The sequence below is a fragment of the Notamacropus eugenii genome, chromosome 6 (assembly GCF_028372415.1).
Source record: "Notamacropus eugenii isolate mMacEug1 chromosome 6, mMacEug1.pri_v2, whole genome shotgun sequence".
NCBI lineage: Eukaryota > Metazoa > Chordata > Mammalia > Diprotodontia > Macropodidae > Notamacropus > Notamacropus eugenii.
In genome coordinates this window covers 368072557-368096593 of record NC_092877.1, presented here as the reverse complement: position 1 = coordinate 368096593, position 24037 = coordinate 368072557, and the positions used below count along the sequence as shown (strand labels likewise).

The window sequence follows — 24037 nt, the reverse complement described above, 5'->3', positions numbered from 1 at the left end:
GGAGACTGGGTTGCGGCGTTCCCTTCTGTCCTAGACACAACGAACAAGGCCGCCTCCACAGAGCAGCTCTTCAACTCTATCTAGAATGGCACAAAGCCCTCAATACGGGCAGGGGCTTGCACAGTGGGGCTGAGGAGAGGGCGGAAGACTCAGGAGATCTGCTTCACATCCCACTTCCGCCATGCCTGCTTGGCTCAGGGCCCCAAGACAAACCCCTACCCTGTCTGGGCCGCAGCTTCATCGAATATAAAATGAACAGAATGACTGCACTCCTGATCTCACAAGGCCATTGAGGAGAAAGTGCCTGGTCCATGTCAAAGCATGGTCAAGTGGGAATTGTTATTAGGCCTGACTTGAATTCCTAGCGCCCAATAAATGATCATCACTTTATTTATCTTTGGACTTATGATTCCCTCAGTGTGTGCTACTCCCGATGTGGAAACTCCCTCCACCGATGCATATTTCACTGCCTAGTATGATCCTCAGCACATCCATAGTGGGGGCTTAATAAATGGTTGTTGATTTGACTAATTAATTGATTTCAACAACTTGTTAATCATTTATAGTCTTAGTTGTTGGGAGGCACTGAGGATTTAAGAGACTTATTAGCGATTATATAGGTAGGAGGAGCAGGAGAACTGGAACCTTTGTTGTTCAGCTGTGTCTGACTCTTTGTGACCCCACAGACCACCAGAGTGCTTTGCCACTTCCTCCTCCAGTGGACTGAGGCAGAGGTTAAGTGACTTGCCCAAGGTCACACAGCTAGTAAGTTCTGAGGTGGATTTGAACTCAGGTCTTCCTGACTCCATGTCCAGGCTTGTATCCACTGTGCCACCTAGCTATCTTTAGGACTGGAACCTGGGGATCCTCAACACACATACACATATGTATGTATTTATATATGTATATATACACACATATATACATATAAGTATATACACTTATATAAACATTCATATATATGGTGTATCCATACACAATATATACAGATACATAATATATATACATATAGGAGATATAGATATACATCCATACATCAACGACAGTGTATCTATCATCTAAGTATCAATCATCTATGTATGCATATGTGTATCTATCTCATCTCCTCTGCCAAGTGGGTCTTCCAATCTCTTACCCATTCCTGATTGACCCAGGAGCTTTTCCCGGCTAGACCAGCTTGCCCTCTCTCATTAGGGCTTAGTGTACACACCCAATCAGCTTAGCCCACTGCAGTTCAGAACCCTGGAGATCACATAGCCCACAACCTCAGGCTCCTCAGAGCAGGATCTACAAGCAAGCACCACCATGTCTGGTCTCTGTATTAACATGTTTAAAATACTAGTATCATTCAGGGTGGGGGAAGTCTGTATAATTTCTCCAGATCCCTGAGGACCTCCTAGAGTGAGTATGCCCTTCATCAATACAGATCTGACCCTCTATGCCTTAGTAAACAGGTTAGAGATAAGAAGGTGGCCAGTAGGCTGCAGTGGGAGGAATGCTGGAGCTAGACAGAGTCTGAGGACCCAGATTCCATCCCAGTCCTACAACCCTAGACAATCATTTAACCTCTTGCCTCATTTTCTTCATCTGTAAATGAAAGAGCTCCAATCCCTTCCATCTCTAAATCTAGGACCCTTTATTTATAGGGAACTGTCTGAGCCCAGAGGGGTTATGACTTACTCAACACCATACAGCTAGTATTTGAACCCAAGCTTCCAGCCTCCAGAGATAGGCCCAAAAGGCTCTTCGGGTGGGCACCAGGAAGCATTAAGTCAGCCTTCATAGGGATGTCAGCAGTTTCCTGAAGCTATCCCAGGGAAACCTGGTTGCTTCCCAGCTCCTACCCCCAGAGTCCTACGAATGACTGACTGGTCCCTGAGCCTGGCCTGACAATGCTCCTGGTCCCTGAGCCTGGCCTGATGATGCTCCTGGGCTCAGTTACAGCCAAACGAGGAGGCTCTTCAAATTAGGGAAATTCAAGCAACAGAGATGTAGTCAGCACAATCCCCATTTTTTGTGTAGACTTACAAGATCATCAGTGTAGGGAAGACCCATCATGGAAACTCCCTTCACTGTTGCTGGGCTGCTGACCTGCACCTTAGAGACTGATCTAGCGTTGGGAGAAGGGCAGCAACATGCCCAGGGCCCACAGCCAGAATAAGGAAGAACGAAGACTTGAACTCAGGTCTTCCTGACTCCACAGCTCGTTGCCATGTCCAAGCTGAAACTCTGGTCTGGTGCAGGAATGCAAAAGTCAGCCAGGGCTGGGGAGTGGAATCCCAGGAAATCAGTTTAGTCCAGGCAGCCAAACAATTATGGAAGGGCCATGGGTGTTATCAACAACAGGATTTGGAAGCTATGTAGTTGTAGAGGCAGGCATGCCTGCACAAAGCTAAGCTTTTCACAAATGACTGATCTAGGGTAATGGGCTAAGCAGTTAGTGGAATTCTCTTGGGTTCAAGGGCTACACTCATGGGTATCCATCCCTCACCTCACTCTGTTTCCCTTCCCTTCAGAGTGGATGAGCCTTGATCTAATTGGCCTGCATCAATGGGCTACCCTCTTTTAACCCCAAATGAAACACTTCGAGGACGACTCTCCTGGTTTAGGCTCTAATACATATGCCAATTAATAGCCCCAAAGTCAAGGCCATGAAGAAATGAATGCATAAGAAACATTTAATAAATGCATACTTTGTACCAAAATCAGGACATGCTTTTGAAATACTTGTCATTTTGATCCAATAAAATACGCCTTTCATCTCACATATACGGCACCGGGGTTAGTGGGTTAGGTCAGGGGTGGCTACAGTTACAGGACTTGGAAAAAGAGGAAGCCAATTAAGGTAGAAGAATGAATACAATAGTTTCGAAAGATAGTTTTTTTGCAATATAATTCAGTAAAGATTCACACACATGTGCACACACACACATCATGTGGATATATATGTAATATATTTAGAATACATACCTATATTAATATGAATATGTGTGCAAGCGAGCATCTAAGATTGTTAGTTTTCAAATGTCAAAATCTGACCTGAGTTTCCAAAGCTCACAAGAATTGTGTGTGTTCAGAATATTCAGAATATGTATATATTCAGTTTGCCTCTGTGTGTGTGTGTATGTGTTTCTTTAATGCCTTTATGTCTTTCTTTTAGAAGAGACACTCAAGAATTTTCTGGGCACTGAGTTGGTCCCAGTGTGGAAGGCATGGTAGAATTCTCATGAGTGACTGGTTAATTTCCATCCTATCCAGTGTAACAAGAGTGACCCCCAGTGGCTTCTTCTACTTGTTACATGTGGAGATTATCATTTATTTAAAAGGTGCAACAGAAGGGCCCCTTGGAGCAGGCCTTCAGATGCAACCAGAGCCTTGCACCCAAAGACAGGCTGTCACACGGAGCCATGGGCCTCAGAGGGTATGAGCCACCCCCTCACCCATACCTCCTGTCCCACAGACCCTGGTGCCTGGAGTCCTCACTATTGTGTAGGAAAAAGAATCGAAGGCCAAAGTGAAAAATCCCAGTGCATCAGGCATTAATCAGCCCTTTCTACCTCTTTCCTCCAATGGGTCTATCAAATCCCAGAGCCTTGAAAGAATGGGGCAGAATTGGAGAGTCCCAGATACACAGAATCTCAAAAGGAGTTGCAAAGGGTCTTCAGAGGCCAGTCAGGCAAACCTGTATGGAAATGAGAATTCCTGCCCCTTGGAGATTCCTAGCAAAGTGGGGGGGGGGGGGGGGGGGAGGAGAGGGAAGGCGCAGAGTTTGGGCAATGAAGGGGCAGAGAAGGGAAAGAAACACAGATAGAGTGGCCTGCCTAGAACATGCTCTTCCATCTTCTCTTTAGTAAATGTATTCTCTCCTTCTGTTAGAGGGTAAGTCTCTTGAAGGCAGGAGCTGCCTTACCTTGGGGATTTGTAATCCTAACACTTAGTGCCTGACACATGGCTAGGATTTTTCGAATGTTTTTTATTCATTGATTTATCAGTTAAGAGGGGCAGATGTGTGGGAGAGACAGAGACAGTGAGAAACAAGGAGACACAGAGAGGGACAGAGCAAAAGAGAGAGAAAAGGAGGGGGGGGGAGGGAGAGGAAAAGAGAGATAAGAGGGGGCTGGGAGAAGCGCATAGTTATTTTGTATCTACTTTCCATATACTCTGTAACCTATATGTGTATAGGTTGTTTTCCCTGAGACAATGTAAACTCCAAAGTGTGGTGATTGCTGGGTTGCTGTCTTTCTGTCCCCAGCCCCTGGCAGCGCCTGGTACATAGTACCTGCTTCAATAATTACTTGTAACCCAGGACCAGGGGATCACCAGGCTTTCCACTGACTCCCGACACCTGCAGTGGGCACTGTGAGTCTTGTTGGGAAGAGCAGAGTTCTGTTTCAGAGGATTTCTCAGAGGGTCCTAGAGTGACCAAGGGTACTGGGTATTGTAAGGAGGAGAGCTGACCACCTCCCCCAAGGCAGCCCATTCCCCTTTCAGATACTAGGATTGACAACGCATTTCTTCTTGCAGTGAGCCAAAAGCTGCCTCTCTGGAATTCCTAATTCATTGCATTTTTTTTGTGCCCAATGAGAACAAGTCTAAACTCTCTTCCACAATGATTCTTTAAATATTTGAGCTTTCCTTGAGCTCTCTCTCCTCTAGACTAGACATCCCCAATTCCTTAAAGAACCCTCCCATGGTCCCTTAACCACTCTCTGTCCCGCCTGCTCTCTTCTGGACACACATGCTTGTCAAAGTCTCTCCTAAAATGCAGCTCCCATAATGGATCCCAGGACTCTAGCTGAGGTATGAGGACAGAGGATCTGTCTAGGCCTTCATGCTGGAACACCAGGCCTCCTAACAAGGATCACTCTCATTAGTGTTTATGGTTGCTGTAGCGCACCACTCATACATAGGAAGTCATCCGAATTTGACATGTATGGTTTCTGTACCATCACTGATTAAAAAAAAAAACAACTGAATAGCCCAGAGCCATTCCCTGTGGAGTTTCACTAGGGACCACTCATCTTGGACTCCTTTGTGAGGAGCTATTCATTCGAACACCTTGGATGCCATCTTACTAAAACCATACACAAGCCCCTGTACCTGCATCTTGCTCATGTAGAAGACATAAAAGAGAGAAAGAGAGAGAGAGAGAGAGAGAGAGAGAGAGAGAGAGAGAGAGAGAGAGAGAGAGAGAGAGATCTGAAAATCAACATGATATAAAAATACCAAAACTTTGGGGAAAAAAAGTTATGAAAGGTCCTCATCCCAGGCATCTTATACTCTGCCCTGTGCCCCATTCCCCATCAGTGAAAATTTTCCAGATTTTCCCTCTCAGCATCTTTCCTCTGACCCCTTCTCTCCACATGCCTGTCCACCCTCCCTCCACCCCCTCCCCCGCCCTAGTTCAGACCTTCAATACCTCTCACCTAGACTATACTATGACAATAGCCTCAAGCTTGAACTCCCCACCTGCTGTTGCTCCCATGTCCTCACTCTGCTGCCAAACCTGCTCAGAAGTCTTCATGGTTCCCACTTGCCTCTAAGGTAAAAAAACAAACAAACATTGCCTGAGCTTTGATATGCATGGTTCTCTACATTCTGACTCCAACCTACCTGCTGCCCAGTCTTATTTCACTTGTTGCAGGTGTCCCTTTTTCTCCATGAAGGTTTTCCTGATCTCTTTGAGCAGCAGCTGTCAGAAAGCCCCTGTATTTTCCTCAGAAGAGTTGGTGCCCATCTAACCCATAAGGTTGGAAAGGACCATCGAAGTCATTGAGCTTGAACTCATTTTACAGGAGAGGAAACTAAGACCAGCATATCTTATTGTCACAGCTTGCCTATGTCACATAAGAGCGACTAATAGATTAGGGAATGAAGAGTTACACCAAGCAGTACAAATAGCAAATTTAGCAGAAATTGTTCAAACACCAACCTCCCCACCCCCACCCCCCCCTTGCCCCCAATGTTCTTGTGTACTCCTTACTTAGAACCTGGACAGAATTATAACAAAGCTTGGAGGTTGGATTTCGTTTTTGAAACTAGCCAAAAGTCAGGAATCAAGCTAAACTCTGGAATCTTTAGATTGTAAGCCCTGGAGAGAAGAGGTGTGACTCATTGCATCCCAGCACAGGACAGTTAGGTGGTGCCCTGGGCCTGGAGTCAGGAAGTTGTGAGTTCAAATCCAGCCCCAGACACTTACTAGCTGTGTAAACCTGGGCAAATTATTTAACCGTTTGCCTGTTTTCTCATCTGTGAAACGAGGATAATAATAGCATCCCTCTCCCCCCAGGGTTGTTACGAGGATCAGGTGAAACATTTGTAAAGCCCTAAGCACAGTGCTTGGCACACACTAGGCACTTAACAAATGCTTATTCTCTTCTCCTGCAAGTAAGCTCTTATTATTTCAGTCCAAGCATTCTTTGAACCTCAACTTTGCTGTGTGACCTTGGAGGACAACTACATACAGGTCTGTGAACATAAATATAAAAACCTCACTTTTTTTGGATACTTCTATTTCAATATAATTGATTTCCTTTGTAATCCTATGTACTTTATTTACGCATTTAAATTCCTGATTCTGAGAAGGGTCCATGGGCTTCACCAGACTACCAGAGGGAGCAGCCAGGGCACAAAGGGCTAAGAAACCCAAAGAATGGTGGCTAAGGTGCCTGCTGGCCCTAACTCTCTGAGGCTGTGCACACGTGCATGCCTGTACTTACAAAGCAACAGGTAAACGGAGGCCACCCCTCCTCCACTGGGAACTTTCTAATTTTGCTCCTTCCACACCTCAAAACATTTTTGCATCTTTACTCTGCCTTCCTCCTTTGCTCTGGCCTCAAAAGTTTAAGGCCCTTCTTGAGCTCAAGCTAAGCAGTGTCCTTGAACCTACCCTCTCCCCTGCTCTGGGCTCCCTCACCCTCAGTCTCTCCCTATCTGATGGTTCAGCCTGCCCAGACCCTTGAAAATCTTCTGCAGTCCCTCAAACAGTATTATGTGTGTATATGTACCATATATGTGCATCTTATATGTGTGTATATGCACATACATGCATGTATACACTCGGATACATAACCATATACAGAACATATATACCCATATATGCATAACCTATCTATACACAGATATAGATATAACATATCTACACACACATATATAAACAGATGCATATGTGTATATGTATACAACACGTGTATGTAGACAGGTATACACATGCATGCCTATGCATATTATAAACACACAATGTTTGCACACCTACAGTATACTTATAACATGTATATACACGTGTACATACCTATGTACATACTCACATATACGAACAGTATTTTTCACATAAACAGGTATGTGCTCATATACAGACATGTATTCATGTGTATACAGACAAGCACAGCTGCCCATGTGTACATGTATACGCAATAGCAGTGTTCCCATATACTTGTGTACACACATGCCTGATAGACAATATATGCATGTATATGTGCTTCCATGTGTATAACCACATGTGTCTATATATGTTCACAGCTAAACTAGTGTTTGTGTGTGTATATTACATGTGTAATTTATAGACACGTATAAATGCACATGTACGTTTTATATATACATAACCATATGAACATATACTATACACCTATACACACATATATAACATATGTACACACACAAACTGTATGCTAAACTCATGGGGTGTGGGTCTAGGTCAGTGCTATGACACAACTCAGACATAGGTCAGAGCTGACATTCAAAGACTTTACAGTGAAGTGAGCAAGTCACGTCAAGTCCTGTGTGTGCACAGCCATCCGGCTGGGTGTGACAGAGCTCTCCCTGTCGTCACGGCCGCGCTGGATGTCCTAACTCCATGCTCTCATGGATTCCAATGAATGCTTTTGTCATCTCTAAAGCCCCTCGAGATCCCTTGCCAAATCTCAGCTTTCACATCTACAACTGCCTGCTGCCCAGGACCACCTGGTCAACTCTCTGGAACCTAGAAAACATCCACTGTCCCTGACTCCAAATTTTCAGATGCTGTCTCCTCTTTCCCTTGCTCGCCCCTCATGCCCACGCCCCAGTTCCACTCCCCTGGTCTAGGATTGCCTCCTAACTAGTTTCCTTGTTTTCTGTCTCTACCTTCTCGGATCCACCTTCCACACAGCTGCCCTAAGCCCAGGCCTGACTGTGACCTTCCCCTTCTCGGGTGCTCCCATGGACTTTTGGATAAAAGAAAAAATTCCTGCACCCCACATTTAAAGTTCTCCGTGATTTGGCTACCTTTCCAATTTTCTCGCACATCACCATCCCCCACTTTCTGTATCTCTCATTTCAGACAACACCTCTGTGAAGACCTGCCTGACCGTCCCACATGTCAAACATTCACTTGAGATAGTATTCTATTTACCAGTTCTGGGGTATGTGCTCTCCATCTCCAGTCCCTAGGTTTGGGGGTTATTTCCCCCTGGGGATCCTGAAGCCCCTATCACAATAATATACAGATAGCAGGCACTTGGGTAGCTGAACTGTCTGGTATTCAGAGAAGTGCTTTAGTTGAAAGGACTTGTCCAAAATCACAGATAAATAGGCAATCTTATCCCAAGTCGACACACACATCCCCACTCACCAATAAAAGGCTACATAATTCTTTGAAGCTAAATTAGATGGGCTTAACCCACATCTTGCTGCTGAAGGATGTTCTCAACACAAACAGGAATTTTGGGGGCACATCCGAGTTATTCTGGACTTGCTGAGCTGGAGATGCAGCAGGTAGTTAGGATGTGGTACTAGGGTTCAGGAAGATGAGAGATCAACAGTGATCAGAGCCCATGAAAACTAGAGAGACAGTGGGAGTGTGGAGAAACAGGTCTAGGGCCAAGCCCCACTTTTAATAATGCTGACCCATACATCAGTCTCAAGAATGATGGAAGACACAGAGGTGTAACAGAGCATGCAAGAGGCAGTAGTAGCTGCAGAAGTCAAGGACACTGAGGAAAAGCCTTTGTACTTCTTCCATCACTGAGACAACAGGCAATTCCACAACATTCCTGTTTAGCTGTTGAGGAGCGGGAGCTGAGGAAACAATCTACGAGTCTGACTACAAAGATGGCAAGACTCAGGAGGACAGCTGGAAGGACAGCAGACTCAGGATGCAGGAGGCAGAAGCAAGCTCCTAAATGCTCAACAACTCAATAGCAACTACGACTGACTCGAGGTTGGAGGACACTTTCCCTCACCTCTACAAGGGACTGGATGAGTTAATGATCTCTGAACCAGAATCCCTACCTTCTTTTCCATTCTCAATGAAAGGAAAATCTACCCCTATTATTCTGCACACCTACCATCCCCTCCAGGTGCCCCCAGTAACTTACTCCAAGAATGGTCTTGTGCACAGAAGTAAGATCTGCATTAAAATCCCATTTCCATAGCTAACCCACTGAAACCTCCTTCCTAAACTATGAATTGAGGACACACCTGACTGGACTGAATGACAAGATGTATTCCAGGAACTTAGTGACAAGACCATGCATTCATACAGGGGTTTTAAGACTGACTTTCTCTGAAGTGGATATTTTACATGAGAAAACTCAAGAGACAAGGAGTAACTTTAGTACTTAGGATCCAAGTCTTCGGTCTTATGACTCTCACATGACACGACAAGGGTCCGTAGTCTGTGTCTATGCAAATAAGATAATGCCTGAGATATAAGGGGACATCAAATTCCAGCTACTCAATCTTTCTTATGTATAGATCAGAATCAGAGCCTATCTCCTAATCTAGCAGCAATTCCAACATGTCATTAGAGGTTCTGATAGTCTAAATGGCCCCATCACCATCAAGTCATTTATCTAGAAGATCTCTAATCTCTAACCTTTTTATGTAAAAGTAGAGCACAGCAAGTTAGAAAATTGGCTCCAAACTGTCATAAAAAGCCTAGAACGATGACACATTAAATTCTGGTACAGTTTGCACATCACTTATTTTGATCATTTAGTCATGATGTTTTCAAGTAGCAAAAACAAAAGATGCTCATTAGAAATCAGTCCAACTACTTAACTATTCAGTGTTCAAATTTCAGTTTAATAATTTATTTAAATAAGATATTTGAAGAAGCAGTTTAAAAAAAAAACCCAAGATTTATATTTTTATTCCTTGTAAAAATCTTTACACATGCAGACAAACCAGTGTAAGAAAGTATCCACCATCATTTAAACAAATAACCATACTTAAATAGTATAATGTCTGCAATTTATCCGTATAAAAATAAGATACATTTTTACAGAAGACCACTCTCCAGTTCTTATATTGATAAACAATACACAACTATAATAATAGGTACAATTGAACTTGACCATGGTTTTCAATTAGATACTGCTAGGGCATTTTAATGTGCAAAAAATTAACATAGTTCTTTCAAAAGAAAATGTCCTCAATGTTTCTAAAAACCTAGAGGGCTTTTAATAAATCAATTCCTAATCAGTTTGTTTCTACTATTTCCATTAAGAGTCCATACACCATAATGTAGATTGGCATAACTACTAAGGAATGATGCAGGCTCCAGACAAGGATTAGCGCCTGTGTCTGCCATGTCCCGAGCGATTACCACCATGGTGCTTGCCTTTGTGTGCTCGCTCAAAGGACCTCGACCTCTCACGTCTCTCACGGTGATGTCCCCGTTCATGTCTGTGCTTCTTGGCAGCATCGGAATGATCCCGAGATTTGCTCTGAGATCGTGAGCGGGATTTTTTTCTTTTATGACCATGTCTATTTGAGCTTTTTAAATCCTCCCTGGCATGCTTAGCTTTAAGGTGTGGAGAACCGTGGTTGTGATGTCTCCGAGGACTTTCGCTGTGACTGCGGGATCGACTTCGCGACCTTGAGCTGTATGTTCCAGACCGACTTCTCCTGTTGTTATAACTGGAAGGAGAATTTGAGAGGTTAGATTTGGCTTTTCACGAAAAAAGGTGATTATTCACCATTCACAAACCCACCCAAAGTGTAGCTTTCCCCACTCCACTACTCCTGTTTAGACTAAATTCCAGGCAGCCAAGAGCTGGCAGGTCTCACGATGATCACATTAAGTGTCCACTGTGGTCCTCGGGCTGTGCGGGTTTTGTCCAATCTCCTTTAAAGCTGTTTGGGGTCTAGTTAATACAATAAGCTTTTCTAAAAAGACAATGAATCCCTTTTCTAATTATTCTTCCTTGGTCATTTAATAAGAGGTTGTTCCTGTTCGCAAAACAAGAAAGAAAAGAGGACAGAAGGTTCTAAAAAAGAAGGCTGCACATACCAAGGGGAGGGACACCCCAATGATAACTCCATCATCTCCAGGGTTCCCTCATCCTCTCAAATTAGCTACAGTAACTCAGATTTGAAGGTCTCAATTTCTCCTGGCCCCAAAGGAATACTCACTGTCTTCTTGGCGAATGAGAGCGAGATCGTGACCTTGTACGTGACCTTGACCGGCTGGCACTTCGACTGTTTCTACTTCTCTTGCTCTCCTTCCTCACCCTAAAATTAAGGGGAAACAAGGTCAGCTTGTGGTCCTCTCCAGCCTGGGCACTCGACAGATCTGTCTCCTAACTAACACTCACCCATTGTAAGGACTCTTGGATGCCTGCGGTCTGTCTTCAGGCTCTTTTTTGATGGTCTTTGTGTTGGCTGATATTGGTGTTTTTTCTTCTGGCTTTACTTCTCTTGGTGATGCTTTAAAAAAAAAATTTCACGTTAAAATACATCATAATTAAAGGAAAGCCAAAGGATGCTGCTCCTAAGAGTGCCACATGGCTCTGATTTTCTTAACTGACAAAATTTGTTCCAGATAGTTTTAAGTATTAACAAATAGTTAAAGGAATGAAGCTAATAATCACTAAAGATTCCTCTCTAATTATACAAACACTAAAAAAATATTAAGATAAATCTTACATGGTTTAGAAGCTGGAGAAAAGCCACCCAGTGTTGAAAGGGCTGGAGTTCCATCAGGATTCAATCCCTTTGCTTTTAATTTAGCTTCCTGGAGGGCTACTTTCCTCTTTTCTACTTCTTTTTCCAGCAGTTCATAATTTGGCTATTGCAAGGATTGAGAAACAAAAATTTCTAGTGTCACATTACAGTAAGTGGGATGTCACACAAAAATTATGTGGCAGGGTGACAACCAAGGACATCTTACCTTTTTTCTGGTATAGAGTCTCAGTGTTTCTATGCAGATATCCTGAATGTCTTCCTCTGTGGTACCAAAGAGCAGAAACCAATGAGGCCGAGTTGGCAGTGGAATCTAAACAACGAGTTAACAGAGGAGTTTAGACAGAATTTTGGTACTGTCTTATTTTTGTGCTTTGGTCTACTTGGTGTCAGAGGTGTGACACACATGATATGCTCACCTGAAGCGCTCTAGCTGCAAGGTAGATACAAGCACATGCTATTGTCTCTGGTTGAAATCGAACAAAAACATTGGTTCGAAGGCTGTCATTCATGTAATTCCTGGAAAACATTATAACTCTAAGTTTTATGGGTGAACAAAATGTTTCTTCTGGAATTTAAACTTAGTTGGAGACTCAATCTACTTTATTCTTTTTCCTTCTCTTTAGTTATATTTGTCATATAGGCTTCTAACATGAGCATTCTTATCTTAAAATTCCAGAGATAAGAATTTTTAACAATTAGACTCTGTCCCTCTGCTTAAAAACAAAAAAGTAAAAAAACCAAAAACTTCCCCTCCCTGCCCAACAAAGAAGAAAAAAAGCATATTAGTTCTTTTTGATTGGAGAAAACTTGTTAAATAACAGTCTTTCCTTAAAAGCAATGTTTTACAACTTTGTTTTTAACAATTCTTCATACTGTGTTTCAGAATCTATAAACCCTTTCCAACAAACTGCAGGTCAGGAACTTTAGTAATTCTGTTTTACGTACAAAACAATCACAAGATTTTTTTCCGGAAGAAAACACAGAAAAATGGTAGGGTAAAATACTTATATACTCCTCAAAGTTTTTGCTGATTATTTAGCTCAAATAGGAAGAAAATTAAGTTTGCTGCTTGGGAAAGTATCTTTAACTTCAAACCTAATAAAAGTAATTTGATTAGATTTAAAGCAAATAGCAAATACATCTTCAATGTTTAAGCAGCAATTAAACAGACTGAAAATGTATTCCAATTACTCAAAACTAAACACTGGACATTTGTGCTCTTCCATACAAAATGTTTATAAACAATATATGTGAATTATTTCAAGTTATCATAACTTAAAGTGGAATCAGCATCTTTAATATTTAGCTAAGAAAACTGATCCATGAAATCTGATTTCATGTAATGACATAAAACAAATGTAACTTATATAGATTTAATAAGACCAGTATACAAAATAGTATTCTCAACGAAAGCCCAACAGATGCATGGGACATAATGAGGAATTAAGTCATTTTTGCTTGCATTCGCAAAGGACTTGTTACTGCCAATAATTTTCTGTACACGATTAAGTTTTAGAATAAAGGACAGCAGAGTAACAACTGTAACAATTCACCAAAATAGTACCCATTTTACCTTTAAATAAGCCAGCACTCCGCGCAGAAAATCAGCATCTCAAAAGTGTTGCTTAAAGTGTCTCCAAGCAATATTAAGACTTCCCTTAAAACAAGAGAAGGCCTGACAATTCTCTAAATTTCATATTGCCTGAAATGCAAATCTGAAATCTGATAGCCCAACTGCTAACAGTTGTAGGATAAAATGGCGCCCACTGTTGTTTCCTTTGGCAGTATTAGCATGCTGTACATACTAATGATCCAATTTAGTCAAACTACTAATAAAATCAATTTAATTCATAATGGCTGGACAACAAGTCTATCAAAAATGAGCTGTTCATTTTGATAGTAACAGGTATACATTAAATACATATGCATGTTGAATAGTTACTTCTAGAAACAAATATACAAATCCTTTTGACACCCCGACAGAACTAGAAGATGCTGCCAGATGGATATGGACCACTTCAGTGAATCTCGGATGAGAGCTTGCACTGGATTGGCTGGAGAGAAGGGCAGCCAATCAGGCCATCCTGAGGTCATGGGCTGAGGTGCAGAGGGCAGAGTTCTATGACTTACCATCATGGACTACCCTTTAATTAAAGAGTAGAAAAAAGAACAAAGTTAAATTGAGTTCTCCATAAAAAGTAATTAGTCAAACCAAGAAAACAGTAAGCAGAAATAAGCATTATTTACCTTTTTGCCCAAAATAACTCATTTTGAAAGTAGCTTACATCTCATTGTTTTGAAAATAGAAAACTTACGTTATTTCTGCTACTGTTTTCCTGGCTAGGAAAGAGTGTGCAAAGGATGACTTACCAGGCTGTCTGAACCAGGGTTTGATTGCGTTCACATTCTAAGACTTGTAAATACATAACAATGATCTAGGGAGAAGGAAGAGACACAGAATAATTACACAGGGAGAGTCCTGCTCTACCACTTAATTCAGTCAAATGGGACAGAGTGCACAAGTTGGTAAACTAAAATATTAATGCCAAGGTCAACATTTTAGGAACCAATTAATTTATCCTCATTTGCATAGTAAAAAGGAATGACTACAAAACAACTTTTACAACTGTCCGTAGACACTACTGCAATTTAGTCTATGAAAAGGCAACTGAGATATGTTGGTCAGTTGGCAGCACAATCACTTCTAAACAAGCTCAGACACTGACCACTCACATTTCTTCAATAGATCTCAACACCTACATAGCAATGATAAAAACCTATTGACAATCAAACTGATACACAAACTCATTACATACATTCCTGTAACTCACCTTGTGCGGATGCTTGACATGAACACAAAATCCCAATTCCTTCAATACCCTTCTCTCTGCCTTGATTACTTGATTTTTGGTGTTTATGTAGTTCTGATCAAGGATCAGGGGGCTTGGTGTCCTAGTTTGTAAGAAATAAAATCACAACTGTTTTGCACATTCAAACAAGTTTATTTGTGGCATCTCCATTTTCCCTTCCAACCAACTATTGGCAACAGAAACCAGCTTTTTAAACTCCTGCGAACAAGTTAAAGCATTGATCTTGTGCTGTCCAAGTTAGGCTAATCAAGCATAGAGATCGAATTTACATTCGTTCCAGAAGTGACTTTGTTTAAATCACTTACTCCTTTATGTTCTAAGAATGAAAATAATCTTAATATCCATTTACAAATGCACCCTGGTTGTATGTTTCTAAACAAAAACTTAATGCTTCTCAATGTCAAAAGCAATTAATTCATTCTAATGTAAACAACTCGAGACTTTATAAGAGCTTAAAAATATTTGATATAAATTATCTTTTTCTGAAAAGTTTCCTTTTCATAAGCTTCCCAACAAAACATTTTCAATAGTTTTAAAGATTTAAACAAGTACCCATCAACGTGCTTTGTAAAGTGCAAAGCACAAACGTGTGGTAACATTAAAACACACTGATCTACATCAATTCCAAACCCACCTAACGTGGAGATCTTAATGCAGAATGAACGGCAGATAAACGGTTAACAATCAGTCCCACTACTTAAGTGGGCTCGGAGGGCCTAGATGATCACTAACAGGAATCAGGAAAAAGTCGAGAGTAAATGACTGCATTCAGACCATTTGTTAGGAAATTCATCAAAAACCAGTCAAGAAGTAACTCTTTAAATTGAACCAAATTTTAATAAGCGTGAGATAGAACGTCACTTGATATGATACAAACAGAAGTGGAGAACACCAAGCTTTCTTATGTTGGGTAAAGGAAGATGCATAAATGCCAGAGAACTGGTGTTCCTCCCTATTTGTGTACTTGCTTTTAAAAAGAGACAAGATACCACAAGTAGTGGGAATCAAGCATTTTTCCCCCATCACTACACATTCAAGATTGAGTTTTTTCTACCACAGGATTATTGATGCTTTAACAGCTTCTGCTGACAAGATAAGGCCTGAATGTCAAAGAGCTTTTCTTGTTTAACTGAACACTGCTTTAAATACACATCCTGTACATGAAGTACCACAGTTCATCTACTAAAGACATTGATTTAAGAACAGGCAAAAGGGAAAAGCAATCATTTTCCCATATTAGCAAATGATTCTCACAATTAAAACATAAGCATGTTCAGTTTTTTGGTTCTTTCATCATGAATAATGACACTGAAAAGGTCAGGTATAGAACACCTATTCTATTTCTTGGTCTGATATGGTATGAACCCTTCTGTTCTAGTACATGGGTCATACCCAAGCCAATGTGCCATCTGCTGGTCTCCTCATATTAAGGAAGACATTCACCAAGAGAATGGGGGATCACAACCACAATTCATGGAAGGAAAGTGTTTTCCTGCTAAGCTGTGAGCTTAAAATGCCCACATACTTATTACCTATCAGACAGTACCACAGATTTCCAACTGGCAGAGACCTTCATTCAAGGTCATCTAATCCAGCACTCAGTCCCAGAGAAGGACAATTACTGTCTATGGTCTGACAGCAAGCAGTTGAAGAATTCCAACTCAGGTTCTTGGACTTTAAATCCAGTGTTCTTTCTACCACCCCACAAGTTTCACAAGACTCAAGTGTGAAGCATGAAGGAACATCAGCAAAGACTGAATGCAATGCCTTCGCGTCAAAGGTTAGGTAACTTGAACCCAGCCAAGCAAACGAATTTGCTCAATATCACAAAAAGGTACGTTAGTCACATCTTGAATAAAGAGAAAATTTCACTGGTAATAAATTTATCAAAAGTGACAAGTGTCAATACCTGAACTCTTTAATTTTTATTTTCATGATATTGAAAAGATCGTCCAAGCTCTCTTCAGCCTACATATGCTGAAAATTAAATTTGGCGATGACTTGGTGTGAATCGTGAAACTGGGTCACAGATGAGAACCATCCCAGTTGTACTGAATTCTTCTAGGCAAGCATTTCTTTAAAATAAGAAATGCAGTACAAAGTCATCATCATGGTCATATAGGAAAAACTCCCATATATTTAACGCTCAAAACAAAGCCATACAGTAAACCTTTTTTTTACTACTGAGATTTTTTTTCTTTTTGGTTAGGGGATAGTGGTAGCAGCAAGAAATTCAGTCTCATGTTGTTATACAACACTTACAAAATTAATCTGCCCTATTAAGTTGGTACTGGAAAATATAAAGAGTCAGAGATAACATTACTGGTCCCCTAAAATATCTGCATCCATATAAAAAAATAAGGCATTTTAAAAACAGGGTTCTCCATAGTACTGAATGAATAGGGCCAGACTCTGGTAAGATAAAGGACACCTTGCTAATTGGATATTTTTAATTTTAGTTGTTTTCCCCAAAACAGGAGGCCCTTTGTTGTTTCTAATCTAACTAATCTGCTAGCTAGCTAGTTAGTAACCTAGCTACTGAAGTTGAAACTTGTTAAGAAGGTAAGGATGAGTCAGTACACCTGCCCCACAGAGTCACTCCTCACTTCCCTAAGTAGTCAGGGCTCTGATGGAATAGCCATCTTAAATCTTCTGGTTGGTCACATTAACCCCAATAGGCTCTATAAAGCTGGATGCTAGTTTTTTTTAACCTTCTTATAGGAATTCTTTATTTCATCATGTTTTGTCACCACCAGGATCCCAACCAAAAGTTAACAAGTTAATCAAGTTTCCATTTAATCCTTCCTCTTTGTTAGAAAAGCACCCAATTCACTAGTTTGATTAGGTTAGAGGATCACTTCAAGCATCCAGAGTTTCTTTACGGGAAGGACAGAGCATTGATATTTTACTGCAGCACATGCTTTGGCAAATTTAAGAAATGTGTCCCCACCAGAAAGAGACACTGACAGAGATGTGTTACAGACTAAATCATTTAAATATACACACTCCTCTCAGAAAAAGAGAGACCAATTATCTTTTTTTTTTGCTGAGGTTAGCTATAAATCATCTATTTGTGACCATTAATAATTTTCTGGAAACCATAACCAAACTTTCCTCATGAAAAGTGGCTTCTCATTGAAAAACTACATTTTCCAAAGCAGAAAAGACTTAAAATCTAAAATTAATTCCCACAGAAATTTAAGACTGATAAATGACAAATATTTTAACAGTCAAATAGACTGAAATCTGAGAAATTATTCATTCCCCCACAAGTTTCCAACACTTTGAGACAAAAGGCAGAAAGCAGCCTATAAGTATATACTAAAAAGCCTATTTTCAAGTATTTCAAACAGTATTTGCAAAGAGTAATTTTCAAAGTGTAGTGTCTATAGTTTCATTTTTGAATGACTAATTTACTTATTTTTTTAAAACATATTAGGCAACTAAATTTGCCTATCTCATTTCCAATTTTAGTTCTAACCAGGAAAAACAGGGCAAGTCTTCCTAATTAATCCAATCAGTTTAGTCATTAAGAACTTTATACAAGGTATTAGGTATTACGGGAAGATTTAAGAACAAGAAAATTATACTAGGTTTGTTTTAATCAAAATAGTTTTAGACCATTTCTCACTTGTGGTTACCAAAATATTAAGTCTCAGACTGATACCAAATTAGAATCAATGGGTACAAACTGCAAACCAATCTTAACTTTACTCCCTCATAGTGTCCAATAGTAGAAAAGGCTCCTCAGAAGTCATAAATTTCCAGTGGATGAGGTAGAGCCTGGAGGGGCCACAGATCACTGCTGTTACAGAAGAGATTCACCAAGTGAGAGCCTATACCAGAGGAGCTTGAAGGTCTCTTCCAACTCTAAAACCTATTATTACAAATCTTTTCAGTCATCCCAGAGCATTAGCTGGGCTTACTTAGTTAATTCCTCCCATAAAAGTACACTCATCTCATGACCCTCAACCTCAAAACATAGGCTTAGCTCCACACCAATACTTCGACCTTCAAGAATACAAAAAAGCTTGAATTCATATTCCTGAATATGCTATGGGTATGGAAGCAAATTCCTCTTGAAATGTAAAAACCTTCTACTTACAGGTCATTCATTATAAATTATGATCTTTAAAGAATGGGTAGATCCTAAGCCTTAGAAGCCTGAAGCACTGTGGAGTCCTACCTTTGGTGTAGGACTCCACTGAATTTCCTGAGAATGGGAGTTAGATGGGACTTCTTGATAAATTTTTTTTTCCACAAAGCAAGCATTTCTCACAAACAGTGGGATAATAAATACATCAAGTACTATGCCCACTTTACATGAGGAAACTCAGTTCACACAGGAACTGAAACACAGATGGTCAGACTAGATTTGGACCCAAGATTTCTGATGCCAAATCCAGGGCTCGTTACATTATGCCAAAACTAAATGGCTAAGGTCCCTTTTTAGAAACACATTATAAAGCAAAATGGTGCTAAGTAGAGTCATTAGATCTATATTTATTAACTAGCAGCTATGTCCAGGGTCCCAGAGACACAAAACCAGAAATGAAACAGTTCCTACCCTCAAGGATCTTCTGTCCAACTGATGGCAGCAGTGGGGTGGGGAAGGTGAGCAGGTAACATGGACAGAAATAAACCTTTCACAGGACAATTAAAGGAGAGACCACTAACAACTTGAGGTGAGGATGGGGAATCAGGAAATATTTCATGTAAGTGTCATACAAGCTGAACCTTGGAAAATTAAGCAATGATGTATTTTACATGATTTACTGAAATATTCCTTTTCTAATGGCCTAAAAAGCTACGTGAGTTCCCCATCTCCCCAGCATATAAACATGTTTTGTTTTTTTTTTTAACCAACCTACAATACTAACAACTTGGACAGCAAAGACAAAAGCTTTTAACAAGAAACAGGAGTTTTTCCAAATGGTTCACCAGTGGCCAACCTGTTAGTCCCCGATTCCAGTGACCTATTCTCAGAGCACTGGCTTCTCCTTGGGGATTTTCGATACTTCACTCACTGTTGCCATGACGACAGCTTCATCTCTATGTACCACTCCACATCACCCAGGCTTTGGTAAATGTAGCTGGTCGCTGTATAGTCGGTTGCAAGGGAAAAAAGAGTTGAAGTTAATAACACATACAAGTTACATGCTTGTAAACTTGTAAAAATGCATAGAAACTTTTATATCCTGCTTGCTTAAAAAAAAAGATTTCTGTGTTATTTCTTTCAAATGTCATGCAAATTCGCTTGTCAGATTGCATGGAGAAAAGTAATTTCACTATAAAATGAATCAACAGTGTTTTAATAACAAAAGAAAGTATTGCTGGTTTTTTTTCCTTCAGCCATACCAATAACATACACTGATGACACTGAGGTGGGGAATAATTTAAGTCTGAAATTCTATACAGTTATAATGTCTAATTTCTGGCCTTATTTTTTAAAATATCCATTAAGTCTAAGAAAAGTTTTCTAGGAAAAGAGAATTCATGCATCTTCGTTGTGATTACATAAGTCTGAATTAAAATTAATAGTTCAAAGATTAAAGTAAACAAACCACTTCCACTCATCAGCTAAATTAGTTCAGCTAAGTTATACATTTTTTTGGTTATGAAAATGTTTAAAAGTCATAGAACTCAAACGAATCCACATTATACAGATGTACAACTGGCTACATTAATGGCAGAATAATATAGCATTAATTTGGAAAATTCAATTTTCAACTATTTTAATGTCACAGAGTTTGAAATTTTAAAAATTTCCTTCTCTAAAAAAAGTTTTTCATTGGTTTCATTGGATGTTGGGGGGAAAGGATTGGGGGGGAGAATAGAGAGAAATAGAATGTGTAGTTTTTTGGAAAAATACCTTATGATAGCAATATTCCAGATAATTTATTATTAATTACACTATTCATTTAGGGGAATGTCCCACATTTCTGTGTTGAACTCAGAAGAGCCCCACCACTGCCAACTTCTGGATTCAGCCAAGACTAAGGATGACAAAAGGGTAACTGATTCAGGAACTAGCTCCCAAGTCCCAGCCAAATAAAGTAGGAACCACCTCAGGATAACTACCCTTTTGTAACTTCCTTTCAAAGCAATAACAAGTTTGTCTACCAATTATCAGCATTCCATAAGAATGAAGCTTAAGATCTAAACTATTCCAAGAATATCCTTAGAGTGTACTAAATTCACCTACAAATGAAGACAGCCTGGAAAAAAAAGCTTTTCCTTAAATAAACACATAAAAAGACAACTTAGGCTGAACTGTGCAAATTCAACAAAACCTTTCGTTTCAGTCTCTGCAATTTAACGTGTAAGATCCAATTCCCATGCCTCCCTATAATTCAACCCAAACTTTTAAGAATTATTTTCTACCCCATTCCTGAGACTATCTAACCAGAACAAAATACCTGTTAAATCCCTTTGACTTCAACTTCAACCTTTATCATCCTGCAGTCCTTTCAGATCCGGTATTATGCGATATATCGTAGTTGAATGTGGAGAAGTATTCTAACAAAAGCCAACCTCAATTGATAAAGAATTAACTAGACTTCAGGGAGATAGACATAAACTACACAAAGAACTTTGCTGAAAATTAACTTACTACATTGTTTACACTTGCAAAGTTTTGTCTTCCAAACAAATGAACAGGGTGTGCTGATCATCTCAGAGCAGAATCCACACCCTTTCAATTCTTAAGCCATAACTGGCCCCCCCAAGACTACAGTCAACTGTATGTGAATCTGCCTGAACAAACCTGTTACCAATGAGTAGCTACTTTTTATTACCATTTCTCCAACTTAATCTTATGTGTTACATTGTGGTCCGTAAGTATCCATTTGAACTTTTACTACCTAAACAGCTTTTTTTAAAAATTTCCTTAGGTCCTGGGAAATGAGTATTAAAAAAAAAAAAATTAAACCTGATGGCACCGGTACACAGTACAGATGTTATTTTCAAAGAGATCAATCTTACCTTTTTCCTCTTAACTGCCGTAAATGGTGAAAAACATTTATCACATCTCTTATTCTACGAGGTGCTTCTTCAATTTTGGAAGCGAGATTGATACAAGCCATGGCAACAATCTGAAAAGAACCCATTCCCCAAAAAGATCAGACAGACAGACTAGGCTACAGGACGGAAAAAAAGTAACGCAAACCTGGCCAACTTTTCCCTTATAAGGGGCTTAAATTTCACAAAGTAAAACTGGCCTCCCATCTTTCCTGGAACAAAAGTAATAGTGCTATTTCCACCTTATACGTCAAATGTTATTTCCCAATTTTTCTACTGTTCTAAGCCTGGGGTCCAAAAGGGGGTACAGGGAAGTCTGAACTTGGATTAGCTTTCTAACTTTGTTTCTTTTGAACGCCTACAAAATTTATTTTACACCTTTAATATCTTTCTGAAAAGAGGTCCACGGACATCACTGGGGCTGACAAGCGTCGATGACAGGGAAAAGCTTAAGAATAAGAACTCTTGGTCTAAGTACAACAAGTTAGGGCGCTCCCCTAACACAATTACCCAGCCGGTGGCCCTAAACTCAGCTGGGGCCGAGGGGCATGTTGGGGAAGAAGGAAGGGTAGGTTCTCAGGACCTGGGTCCCAATTCCAGCTCTCTCTTTGCTACCTGAGTGACCTTGAACGATTCCCCGGGGCTCCCCAGCCCAACTCGGAGCTCCCCAGCCCAGTTCGGGCCCAGCTCGGGACTCCCCAGCCCAACTCGGAGCTCCCCAGCCCAGTTCGGGGCTCCCCAGCCCTGTTCGGGCCCAGCTCGGGACTCCCCAGCCCAACTCGGAGCTCCCCAGCCCAGTTCGGGCCCAGCTCGGGGCTCCCCAGCCCTGTTCGGGCCCAGCTCGGGGCTCCCCAGCCCAGCTCGGGGCTCCCCAGCCCAGTTCGGGGCTCCCCAGCCCTGTTCGGGCCCAGCTCGGGACTCCCCAGCCCAACTCGGAGCTCCCCAGCCCAGTTCGGGCCCAGCTCGGGGCTCCCCAACCCTGTTCGGGCCCAGCTCGGGGCTCCCCAGCCCAGTTCGTGCCCAGCTCGGAGCACGAGGACGGACCGGTGCTTCCTCAACCCTGGGTTCTGCGGGGAGGGCGGCCGGAGGCCTTACCTCGAAGCTGTGTTTGACGAAGGACTTGGAGTAGAAGAAGCGGTGGAAGAGCACCTGCCCCGTCGCCATCGCCACCTGCAGTCGGGAGAGAGCGGAAGCGCCGGGGTCAGCCACGAGCCCGGCCCCAGCGCCGCCGCCATCTTGTGCGGCCCGGGCCGGCCGCGCCCCTCCCCCCGACCCCTCGCCGGCCCCGGGGCCCTACCTGGGGCAGCCGAAGGAGGATGCCGGCGGCCTGGATGAGCTCGCAGCCCAGAATGCGCAAGTCCGTCTCGCTGGGCAGGTCGAGGCCGTCCTGCATGGACGGCGTGGGCGACAGCCGCTCCTCCGGGATCAGCGAGTGGTCGATGGTCAGCGACACCTCCGAGTAGAGCCTGTCGCCGATGAGGATCCCGGCCGCGGGGCCGCCGCCGGAGGCCGCCGAGGCCGGGCCGCCCGAGGCCGCCGCCGCCGCGGGGGCCGCCGAGGAGGAAGCGGCTGAGGAGGAGGCCGCGGGGGCCGAGGAGGAGGAGGCCGAGGAAGCCGAGGCCGCGGCCGGGATCGGGTGAGGCCCGGACGCCATCGTCGCAGCGAGCACCGCGCACGCCCAACGCAGCCGGAACCCGCGGCGAGAATAACCAGAGTGCTCGGCGGCCGCTCCGGCTCCTCCCGCCGCTGCCAGGTGCCGGACGCGTCACGCCCTGCAGCCGCCTCCGCCGTGACGTCACCGCGCGCCGCGAAAAGTAGTCCCTGTTCAACCGTCTCTTCCCGGCCGGAGGGCGCCGCCTCCTTGAGGTCGTCTGGCCGGGGCGGCGGGCCCCGGGAGCACGCTGGCCTGTCGGGGCGCCGGCGGGTTGCCTTGGGGTGCAGCTGTCCTCCCGACCACCCCTCAGACCCGCGTTGGAGCAGGAGGAAAACGCGGGGCTGCGTCGGAACAACGAAGAGCGCCCTCCCCTCGCGCATTTAGGCCCGGGGTCCTGAACCCCCTGGCCCCGGAGGTCTTCGGTCACGCAGCCGGGGGTCCGCTGCTCCCCCAAACCCCAGCCGATCGTTGTCACCTTGTCCCCGACTGCCCAGGGGACAGCTCAAAGCCGGCTCGGGCATCTTCCAATCCAGCGTGTTCCAAACCA

At 42.4% G+C, this 24037-nt stretch overlaps 1 protein-coding gene across 2 annotated transcripts; it reads right to left on the bottom strand.

Annotated features, from left to right (window-relative positions):
• Window positions 1-10041: 10041 nt before the first annotated feature.
• Window positions 10042-23577, bottom strand: CCNL1 (cyclin L1). 2 transcript variants are annotated; one of them, XM_072618647.1, is made up of 11 exons: window positions 23134-23550; window positions 22932-23006; window positions 21801-21910; window positions 14778-14898; window positions 14317-14381; window positions 12363-12462; window positions 12152-12256; window positions 11908-12049; window positions 11577-11688; window positions 11395-11493; window positions 10042-10899 (listed from the first exon to the last, which is right to left on the bottom strand). In XM_072618647.1, the coding sequence occupies exons 1-11, from the start codon at window positions 23488-23490 to the stop codon at window positions 10551-10553; spliced, it is 1635 nt and encodes a 544-aa protein (XP_072474748.1). In that variant the 5' UTR covers window positions 23491-23550; the 3' UTR covers window positions 10042-10550. The 2 variants fall into 2 exon arrangements, with proteins under 2 accessions (XP_072474748.1, XP_072474750.1); XM_072618649.1 differs by lacking the exons at window positions 10042-10899; window positions 11395-11493; window positions 11577-11688; ... (1 more) ...; window positions 12152-12256; window positions 12363-12462 and adding an exon at window positions 13763-14090 and having other exon boundaries at window positions 23134-23577.
• Between the last annotated feature and the right edge of the window lie 460 nt (window positions 23578-24037).

Bases quoted from the DNA above. Each gene is read 5' to 3' on its own strand.
- CCNL1 (XM_072618647.1), bottom strand. From the start codon at position 23,490: ATGGCGTCCGGGCCTCACCCGATCCCGGCCGCGGCCTCGGCTTCCTCG. The intron at 21,911-22,931 runs GTAAGGCCTCCG...GGTTCTTTTCAG, and splicing joins TCGTCAAACACAGCTTCGAG to ATTGTTGCCATGGCTTGTAT. The intron at 12,050-12,151 runs GTAAGATGTCCT...TCCTTGCAATAG, and splicing joins GACTCTATACCAGAAAAAAG to CCAAATTATGAACTGCTGGA.